The sequence below is a fragment of the Branchiostoma floridae genome, chromosome 13, assembly GCF_000003815.2.
Source record: "Branchiostoma floridae strain S238N-H82 chromosome 13, Bfl_VNyyK, whole genome shotgun sequence".
NCBI lineage: Eukaryota > Metazoa > Chordata > Leptocardii > Amphioxiformes > Branchiostomatidae > Branchiostoma > Branchiostoma floridae.
In genome coordinates this window covers 13,933,339-13,944,133 of record NC_049991.1, presented here as the reverse complement: position 1 = coordinate 13,944,133, position 10,795 = coordinate 13,933,339, and the positions used below count along the sequence as shown (strand labels likewise).

Here is a 10,795-nt window from a genome sequence, read left to right as displayed (position 1 = left end):
CGGCACCTATGTTAGGCATCAGTTCGCCCTTTATTAACAAGCAAAAAAAAAAAGAAACGAAAATGCTATTTTTAAACTGTACGCGCAAAAGCAACATTAAATGGTAATTTCGGAATTTTACACTCAATTATTTCCAGAGCCTTTAATGAAGTTCACACATCAAGACGCTTGGCCTTGTCCAGTAGATTCACTAACTTCAAATGACTGTTCAGATTCCCGCGCCTAGTGCAGTACAGTACACGGCTTAATTAGCTTACACAGTCCAATCAGATTTGGATAATTCGGCAAAAACTGTGTGGAGCAAGCACATGCACTAATGTAGTTTTATTGCTTTATCTAATGGGTTCGCCTGCTGTCATTGGTTGGTTTTGTACTCGTCACCAGTATGGAGAAACTGAAAAAGGCAGAACAGACATTTGCATATCTTTGCAGAGGTAATTTTTGCACATGTTCCTTCTCAGGTGCCAGTGATTCCGACCCCGCCCCCTTTCCGCGAGACGGCTTAGGTCCCGAAGCCTCCAGGCTGTCTTCCCCACATTGTTGAACTGGCTGTGTAGAACAATGGCAGCACCTCAACACCTCAGGTCTGATTATACACACATGACCTATCAACTGCCATCTTATGGCAAGAACGGAGGCTGTGCAGATTATCAGATCCGAATCACGCGTGTTCTTACTTCATACAGTTTTAGTATTTTTCGCTGTTCAGGTGATTTATGATGTGACACCGAGTTGGAAAATGAGGTAATAATCACGACAGTACACAATTAAACTTTATGTGCAGCGAGGAATTACATGCTTGTGTTGCCCCATAACGCATACAAGTTGATACAAGTATATTCTTTGTTTCCGTTCATTGCTTCTTTGCAACGTAAACTTTCATGTATTCCACTTGAATTTGAATGGATTGCGAGGCAGAATATGGTAATGATTATATAGAACCCTGCATTATATACTGTCAGATAGGTTAACGACACGAATAATGTGACATTACAGCGCAGATCCCGCAGGGCAGAGACGACACCTGTGTCAGCAATGCCGTCAGAATATCCTTTATTACCGAGGAATCTCGCGTTGATTTATTGACGACTGAAAATTCCACGCATGGGTCGAGCGAGGACAGTGGTTAAAGGTGGCAGGTTGGATGTGCAACGGTGGCCAAACACGGTGGCAAGATGGTGGGGGAATGTCTTCAGGAAGGTTTGGGAGTCCAAATACGGTGGGGAAATGTCTCAGGAAGAATTTCTTGGAATAGGTGTTGCAATTTTCAATGGCAAACATGTGGTGAGCGTGATCAAAACCCCCAAAACGCGTCGTTGTATACATGTTTGGGCCGAATAACGAACTATCAAGTGTCTTAACTTCTACACTAGTTTGTGTTCACTGAGGCTTGACGCATACTAATCACACTTCATTAAGCTAGATGTCATCGTCATTGACCTGAATGCACACGCTCGGTTAACCGAATAATCTGTCAAACTGTCAGCAGCTAATCATTAGACCATTAATCAAAGTATAACAGCTATTATGTGGAGATCACAGAGACAGTGTGCAAGATTCTGAGCATATTGGAGTAGTCTAGTTGAAATTGTCCTGATATTAGAGTGTGTAAAGAACGCCCACAATCACACACACTGTACGGTAAGGGATGTTACAGTAAGTTATTATTCATCATAGTTTGAAATATATACGTGATATGAACATGGGTTAGTTGTGTGTTCCGTTAACAAAAACACATGACACGAGAGTTCCACAACCAATTTTATTGGTCAGACAGACCCTATCACCTGTCATATAACAGCATAGTCGTAAAGTGGTGTGGCTTACAGAAAGGCGAGAAGAAGTTCCAAATAAGTACAGTCAATCTTTGGATTCAGCAACTATTAAGGGACTGAGGAAATACTGAGGACGGTGGTGGTTGCTCAGGACAAGGTTGTTTGATAATATGTAACATTGGACGGAACTGTCTTAATGTGGCTTGTGATCGGGGGTGGTTGTACGACATAGCTAGCCTGTATACTTTGAAATTACCTAATGCTCTTGTCCAAACAAAGTGGGAGAATATGTCGCAAGCAACACTATCTTGCGGACAGAGTTTCTACTAGTGCTGCACTGAAAACTTAAATTGATACAGAAGCGTCACCTAGAACTTACTTCCAGCATGATGTAGACCTAGACTCCTTTATCATTATCCTTATTTCTGCGTTGATCCACATATGTTTCGTCTGCCTAAACTTAATCACATATTCTATTCTTTATAAACACGCCCCCTTATAATTAAATATATTCGTCACCTGAGCAACTATTGATTGAAAATCATCCTAAACTTCCTTTGTCAGCTTCTCCTGTGCGATATCATAAGGGTCAGCTTGTCAAACTTGTTCATAAACTTAAGTACTACAACGTAACTTCTATAAAAGTCGCCATCCTCTACTTGGCCAATCTAATGGCAAAAACCGCACCGCTACTACACCGCTACTACTATCTGTCTATTTAAAACAGTTCTTCTTTATGTTGATTGCTTGCTTGATCCTTTATTTAGTTTCAGGTTTGATACTTTCTTTATTCATGAAATACCTATCACTGGGGTGATGAGGAAAGAGGTCACGGTCTTACAAAATATCACAGGGATACAGATTACATGATCGATGGATGAATCAACAAACAAAAAACAATCAATCAATCAATCAATCAATCAATCAATCAATCAAACATCTCTTAAAACTCGGGAACTTCTTTGAGTTCCAGGGGCACGGCAATGTCCCGGATGTGGTCCAGCTGATTGCCAAGTTTGAGCAGATCCTCCATGACCCCGCTGCCTTCGTTCTCTGCCCTCTTCTCCAACCGAGCCTCCAGCCCAAACAGGGCATCCAGGGCCTGCAACAGAACCACGGACCGTCAATGCTTCATCGTATTTGATACAGGCAAGAATGAAACTATGAAGCTGGTTTGAAAATGTGGTTTTGTTCCAGAATTAGTGTAAAAAGTCTTACACAGTTTTCAATAGCTTTTGTCACAGCCAGTGGCATAGTTTCATGTAAGCTATTCTCTGTGTTTCATAGTGACAAACATTGGTAAAATCGTTTTTCCCGCTCGGTTATCAAAAGACGTAATCTCCAAGCGGATTATACGGTACCATAAGATAGTATTAAAGCTGACCAATGAGTATAGCCGGTCAAAGGGAGTCAGACGGGCTCTGGTAGTATACACACTGCTAGCCTGGCTTCACTCATCTGCCACCTTTTGATACAGTGCTATCTTTTACGTTCAATCCTTGCAACGTCCAGCCCTTGCAAGACCAGACAGGGAACAACGGACGCTAAACCGGGTAGTGAGTGAGTGAGTGTTATGCTACCGTAAGACCTTCTTGGAGATACAAAAGACAACGCTCTCCTGAAGCTCACCTCCTTCAGCTGGACGGCCACGTACTCGTCCTCCTCGATGTCGCGCCCCAGGTTGTCCACCAGCTCCACTGCCGACTCCTTCAGGAACTGCAGGGTGGAGTCGATCTCCCACGCGATGTCGCGGCGTACTTGCCCTGTGAGAAGGCATGTGAGCGAAATTTTCAAGCAATTCCCTCCAGGTGCATTGCTTTGTACATTTGAGTCATGTTTAAGATAGGAAGATTAGGATGTTCAAATAAAGTCTCAAGGTCTCAAGGTGTCAAAGATAAATTTGGGTCTGTCTCTGCACTTTTGGTAGTCACAGTTGCGAGCCCCGGTTTTGATGATGTATAGCAGGTATTGGGATCGATATTTTGAGGTCACCTGGGACTCAGCTCCAGATATATAATTCATAGCATTTTTTACGACCCCATGCTGCCTTATATGTACAGTAAACATCCATCTGTTAACGAAAACGTTGATGTACCTTCACAGACGGAATCCAGAACTGCGTCCCTGATCGCGTCCATTTGGTCAAAGTCAGTTGCCGTAAACACGAGATCTTGGCTTGACGCCAGCAGCTGAAAGATTTTACATATATTAATTAAGCTTCATCTGTCTTTAGATACGAATTTACAACTGTCTTACTAAGCGAGAAAAAGTTGAAACTACATTCACTACCCTTCATGTTGTAGATGTAGTAGGATGCCACATTTTTCACTATGACCCGTTCTTAGCTTGTAATTATAATAGCATAATAAATTCCTTTCACTATTCAATTAACTAATAAACAAAATATCATAACGATTGTGTTCAACTGAAGTTACATAGGCCAATTTTCTAATTGAATAGACATGGTATTCACCAGTAGTTGAATTAGCTTTGACATGTATTAACAGTCTCATTAATTCCGACTGTGTTCAACAGTACAATCAGGCTCACTTCTTTTCATATACAGTCTCATGTTGTCATGTTGTCATGGTAATATCCACCCCTTTCTATAAGATCGTTTCTTTCTAAACATCTTTCCAACGTCAATAATTACTTCTCCTTACAGTTATCTCCTTTAGCACGAAGCCTCCCACACCAACTGCACAGATCATTGCACCATCAGCTTTTACATCCTGTGCCGCTTTTCGCAGAACCTCCCTATCCATTGCCTTCCCGTCCGTGATGATGATGACAATCTTTAAGAAATATCATTTTCTTTAGTTAGCTCAATGAATGAAAATGGAGATATTGTTTTGGGTGTGTCTATCTGTGTGTGTATTTGTTTGTATTTCCAGAGTTTTCTAGTCAGCATAACTCCAGAACCTCTTGATGGATTACAATGGTATCTGGTATATGGGTAGGTGTTGGTAATTACCTTCTTTGCGTCATCGCCAGCCGGAAATTCCTTGTATGCCTCTTCAAGGGCCTTCCCCGTAAATGTACCCCACTGGTTCATGTACTGGATCTTGCGTACGGCATTCAGAACGTCCTGAAGCACACATGTACACACAAACAAAATTGTGATAGATCGTAAATTTTCAGTCACCTTTGACAAATGGTAGACAAGCATCTTCTTCGTCTTTAGAAATGAAATGCAATGCAATGAGATGAGAACATTAAACACAATAAGATAACTTGAAAAAGTACAATCAGAAAGAGTAAATTGTGTCTGAATCTGTATGAAGAGTCTATGTAGAACAGTATATGTAGTAACAATCCATATATGTTAACGTGTGCATTTTCTTTCAAGAATTTAGCTGTGGACAGGTGTATGCCATTCTCTGACGTTGCTTATACCCCCTTTCCACTAGGACGGCGCTCTCGTCGCACTCTCTCTGCGACCTAAGATTTGACAGATCTCCCAACAAATTGTATAGAAAAGAAAGAATCTTTTAAAGATTTGTGTGTTTTGTTGTCTTCTCAGTCACACTTTTACATTTTGTATCATATACCCAGTGTGAAAACGACGTTTCCAAATATTCTATTTAGCGCGCAGCGCGATCGCCGTCTAGTGGAAAGGGGCCTTAGTCCGAAAACTACCAACCTCCCTAGTGTTGTACTGGCCAATTGGAAGCTCCGTGCGCAAGTCCGAGCCGTATTGGTACACTCCAAGTTTGGCAGCATTCGGACCTATCTCGAATCCCGCCGCCAGTTTAAGGACGAACTTCAGGACATTAGGGAAGTTCAGGTGAGTGACGCTCTTGGACCCGTCCACAATCAAGATGATGTTGGCCTTGGCCGAACATGTAGGTGCTGGAACAGCAAAAACAACCCAGTAGAAGCCAGTTAATTGCACAACGGATTATCGCAAACTTCTGTTAATTGCACAGAATTCCAAAATCCCAAACTGGTGCGGACCAGCTGGATAACTTCATACTCTTGCACCACCTGGATAATTGCACGAAATACGCTGGAAAATGGGGTGTGTAATTAAACGGCTTCCACAGTACTAGATAAGTTTCAAATCCTTTGAAACCTTTCAAATTTTTCGAAAGAAAGTTCCAATTAAGAAACAATCATCAAACCCCAAAGCTTCATACGCTATGAGTCAAGACATTCTGGAGGTCCATCTTGCACAGTCTACGTCCTACAAAAAAGCTGTGATGTGTTACATTATGTAATCGTCTTACCAGGAATTTGGATGACCTCAGTGTCAGTCTTAGTGACAGTTTGAGTCCCGGTACAGCCTGTGTTGTCTCCTGGCCCTGCAGAATACAAGAGCCTTTAAGCTTCGTTTATGAACCACAAGGCCGCATCTAATCGTTCCTTCGTTTCTCACCGCAGCCTTTCTTTTTGTAGGTCGTTAACTTGTCATTCAGGCTAACCTACGGCTGCATTTTAATTACCAGTGTCAAAGTATAAAGAAGGGAGCCACAAGATACGATTTAGCTCTACATACACGAGGGGGATAATGTAATAAAAAAATACTCAGTAATACAATGACAAACCAAATGTCCCCAGCAGTATCGTATCGTGCTACTATATACAAGCATCAAGTCTATATTATCTCGTTCATCACATAGCATATAGTTTTGTATGCAGTGTGGAATCATGTACCTGTAGTGACGTTACCACTCAATCATCTAATGTAGTAGGCAGTTTGCCTAAGTGAGTTCGTTCGTGAGGGTACCTACCTATCTGGCAAATGAATTTCTTTTGCCTGCTGCACGTGTCGTCGTCCCAGCGGTTGCCTGCTCCCGCCCAGTACTGCACACAGTCCTGCCCGCCGGCATTGTTGGGCTCTCCTGGGGCCCATTTCTTGAAGTCACAATTCTGTAACAAGCAGTGATTCAGAGACATTGTTGAGAGATCTTGAGAATCTGAATCTGTTTCCTGTGTACTGATCATTTACGTTTCCGATGCATCTCCGTCTGTTTGACATCTCTGGTGGAAAAATACCAATTCAACAACTTCAAAATGTCACCTTTGTTTTGATGCTTTTGCTTTCTAACTGTATTTTGTCAGCCGGTAGTGGCATATATATGCACAGAGCTCCGTCCCACCCACCTGCATTTGTGTCCCATCGCTGAATGTCCACACGCCTTCCGATGCCCTGTCGTCCAATCCTATCCAGTGGTCGCCACCTCCGTTCGCTTGTACCAGGCCCATGATGAAGGTGTCCAACATCTCCGTCTTTGGCGCCACCAGGCGGCCACCATCAGCAGCACACTTAGCCTTGGCATCGTCATAAGACTTCCTGTCTCCATACGCCCTGTAGCAGGTGCCTTCATACCTCTGGTAACCACTTGCACAGCTTCCACTAGTACCTCCGGATCCGGCTGCTCCTGAACGTGTAATACCAAAACATTTTTGGCTACATGTAAAGTTCTACGGAGTGTCTGCGTGCTCCAAAATCCGTCGGATTCCCAACGAGTTGGTACGGAGGCGGTACTAACCACGTACGGATCCCAAAAGATTGCCCACGTTTTGGCACGTAGACAGCACATATTTGCACGTACGGTGGGTTGTGCCCCTAGCTTCAGCAACTAGTCTCAACTGAAAGTCATTTCTGATATGCAGTATAGTAATACTAGTGTATTAGTATTAGTATTCTATTATTCTCTTTGATTGGTCTTGAGAATAATTGGCAAACATTGTTCTTCATTCCTTTAAGCAACTATAGACATTCTAAACAGCACTAATAACAGCTTTGTAGTGACACGAAGTGCTACTCTTACCTGCTTCCATTCCGTAGAACCCGATTTACTTTACAAATTCTGATGTCTTTCATACCAAAGTCTGAACCCTTAGCAAATGTACCATTTATTAGTCTATGAAGGAGTGTGTCGTATCGGTGGTCCTCCAGGTATGTGACAAAGAGATGGACGTTTAATAGATAACGGACCCAATGAAACTGCACTAAACATTCATAAAAGAGCACCAGATACACAGTGATGCCTCTAAGAAACAGATATTCTTACTCGCGAGTTTGCAGTTGGATCCATGAAAGCTACCAGATTCTAATATTCACACAAAGGAAACATTGTCATTGCAACTCTCGCATAACAGAGCCGGTAGGGACAGTATTAAATGCCAATGCTACAGTAAGTAAAAATTACATCTGATTCAATATTCAATCTCATCGATATTAATTTTCACCTGATTTTGAAACAAAACCTGGTCACCACGACTGCAGTTGTCAACTTGATAAATGATACCAGTCTACTACGCTCGTGTCATTTTTTGCACCTCTTGAATGCGGAAAAACATTATGAAACAAAAATCCAAGATCAGATTGGAAATGTCGAATAAGAGGTTACCTATGATTCGGTAGACTTGGTTCGCCCAGCCTCCTCCCTTGCCATCTGTCTTGCATGCCGTTGATCTCCCAAACTTGTAGTAGGTACTTTGTGCGTTGGACGACGTCCCGCACTGCCCACCGTTCTGAACGGAGAACACGGCATTGCCCTTAGCTTTGGCGACCTCGTAGCATTTGTTGATGGCATCTTGTCGACGGCTGTATTGACCATCCAGGCGGCTATCCGACCCCTCTACAATAGTAATGGCCCTACTCGATGTGTCCTTCCAACATCCCAGGGTGAAATACTTCGGGTTCGCATCTGAAAGTAAAACCGAGAACATTGAACTTCATAGGGACGTCTTTCGTACAACCAAAAAAAAAAAAAGAGTCTTGTTTCCCAAAGTCTGTTCTAAATGTCCGGTGTGGCACCCATCAATGGTACAGTGGACGTGGAAGGTCCTACCTGTGATCCTGTACACATCATTCGCCCATCTGCCTCCTTTCCCGCCTCTACAGCCCGACGATGGTCCGTACTTCCTGTAGGTTCCCCCAGCGATGGGTGACCCGAAGCACTGGCCTCCATTCTGCACACCGAAGACCATGAAGCCGCGGTCTTTAGCCACTTGGTAGCACTTCCCCAGCGCGTTATTACGTCTCTTGTAATCGGCGTTCAGACGAGAGTCCTTGCCTTCCAGTAGCCCGATCGCTCTGCTTGACTTGTCTTTCCAACAGCCAAGACTCATGTAGCCAGGGCTGTTTCCATTGGTCCCGGTACAGCCTGTGTTGTCTCCTGGCCCTGCAGAATACAAGAGCCTTTAAGCTTCGTTTATGAACCACAAGGCCGCATCTAATCGTTCCTTCGTTTCTCACCGCAGCCTTTCTTTTGTAGTTCGTTATTTGTCATTCAGGCTAACCTACGGCTGCATAGTAATTACCAGTGTCAAAGTATAAAGAAGGGAGCCACAAGATACTATTTAACTCTACATACACGAGGGGGATAATATAAAATACTCAGTAATACAACGACAAACCAAATTTTCCCAGCAGCATCGTATCGTGCTACTATACAAGCATCAAGTCTATATGTATCTAGCTCATCAAGCATACAGTTTTGTATGCAGTGTGGAATGTACCTATAGTGACGTTACCACTCTATCATCTAATTAGGCAGTTGGCCTAAGTGAGTTCGTTCGTGAGAATACCTACCTATCTGGCAAATGAATTTCTTTTGCCTGCTGCACGTGTCGTCGTCCCAGCGGTTGCCTGCTCCCGCCCAGTACTGCACACAGTCCTGCCCTCCGGCATTGTTGGGCTCTCCTGGGGCCCATTTCTTGAAGTCACAATTCTGTAACAAGCAGTGATTCAGAGACATTGTTGAGAGATCTTGAGAAGGCCATCTGAACAAGCGAATCTTTCTGACTTCATGTTTTGACTGGGCCACACTTCAGTGGATGAAAGATAAATGATAAATGGTTAATTTTCTCACTAAACGTCATCATTTATATCCTTGATGTTGATGGTTTGTGTCCTGTTCATTGATCATTTACGTTTTTTGTGCATCTCCCTCTGTTTGCCATCTCTGGTAGAAAAATACCAATTCAACAACTTCAAAATGTCACCTTTGTTTTGCTGCTTTTGCTTTCTAACTGTATTTTGTCAGTTGGTAATGGCATATATATCTCAAGAGCTCCGTCCCACCCACCTGCATCTGTGTCCCATCGCTGAAAGTCCACACGCCTTCCGATGCCCTGTCGTCCAGTCCTATCCAGTGGTCGCCTCCTCCGTTCGCTTGTACCAGGCCCATGATGAAGGTGTCCAGCCTCTCTGTTTTTGGCGCCACCAGGCGGCCACCATCAGCAGCACACTTAGCCTTGGCATCGTCATAAGACTTCCTGTCTCCATACGCCCTGTAGCAGGTGCCGTCATACCGCTGGTAACCACTTGCACAGCTTCCACTACTACCATCGGCTGCTCCTCCATGGAGAAAACCCTGTAGACAATATATGTGAAAATTTATTGTATTGAATTGGCCGAAGATCCTAGCACAGCCGCCCCAGTGGAGGGCGCGGGGAAGCAGTTCAAGAATATAGCAATTAGTAACAGTCTGTACCATCACGGTGAATATGTTACATGAGCTTTTGGACTATTGAACATTTGTCTTCCACCCTTTTTGCATATTAATTCATAGTTAGGATAACCTTGTTCTTCAACTAGATCTCTTTTACATATCAATTCAATGCTAGGATATAAAAATCACTTTAGTGTCACTGACGAAAACTAGTGGATGTTAGCTGAAACGTCTGACCGTTTCCAAAATCATATCCAGGTGCTTGAGTAACTGCTTTTTGGCGTATACTTTTGCCTGGATGTCTAACCTACATCGACGTAGATAGACATTGTATGTCCAGCATTTCCTTTCAAAACTTGTTAAGACTACAATTAAAGAAAACCTATACACAAATAACAGAAAATCAAGCGAGGGAAGGAAGCTACTGTTGTGAAAATGTAACTATATACTTGTACCTTCTTTGAAAAGGACTGCAATGCGTCCAGAAGCGACAGTACTTTGGAGGAGCTTGGCTCGTCTGTATCGTTGTTTGTCACGGTCACCTCCATGGACTTCTTTTCGGGACCCTAGCGAAGCAGAACTCATTTTGTAGTTCCCCTAATTGTCTAATGG

At 43.2% G+C, this 10,795-nt stretch overlaps 1 protein-coding gene across 1 annotated transcript in view; it reads right to left on the bottom strand.

Moving 5' to 3' along the window:
• Positions 1 to 2,455: 2,455 nt before the first annotated feature.
• Positions 2,456 to 10,795, bottom strand: part of LOC118429108 — a 14,764-nt gene continuing 6,424 nt past the window's right edge. The window contains exons 4-17 of the mRNA XM_035839488.1: positions 10,639 to 10,749; positions 9,818 to 10,105; positions 9,322 to 9,460; positions 8,579 to 8,911; positions 8,135 to 8,434; positions 6,882 to 7,159; positions 6,509 to 6,647; positions 6,005 to 6,079; positions 5,419 to 5,627; positions 4,750 to 4,863; positions 4,439 to 4,570; positions 3,871 to 3,964; positions 3,405 to 3,538; positions 2,456 to 2,877 (exon numbers count right to left, since the gene is read on the bottom strand). Coding sequence (XP_035695381.1) covers positions 2,719 to 2,877; positions 3,405 to 3,538; positions 3,871 to 3,964; positions 4,439 to 4,570; positions 4,750 to 4,863; positions 5,419 to 5,627; positions 6,005 to 6,079; positions 6,509 to 6,647; positions 6,882 to 7,159; positions 8,135 to 8,434; positions 8,579 to 8,911; positions 9,322 to 9,460; positions 9,818 to 10,105; positions 10,639 to 10,749 — 2,505 coding nt within the window. The 3' untranslated portion in view covers positions 2,456 to 2,718. The remainder of the gene's footprint in view (positions 2,878 to 3,404; positions 3,539 to 3,870; positions 3,965 to 4,438; positions 4,571 to 4,749; positions 4,864 to 5,418; positions 5,628 to 6,004; positions 6,080 to 6,508; positions 6,648 to 6,881; positions 7,160 to 8,134; positions 8,435 to 8,578; positions 8,912 to 9,321; positions 9,461 to 9,817; positions 10,106 to 10,638; positions 10,750 to 10,795) is intronic.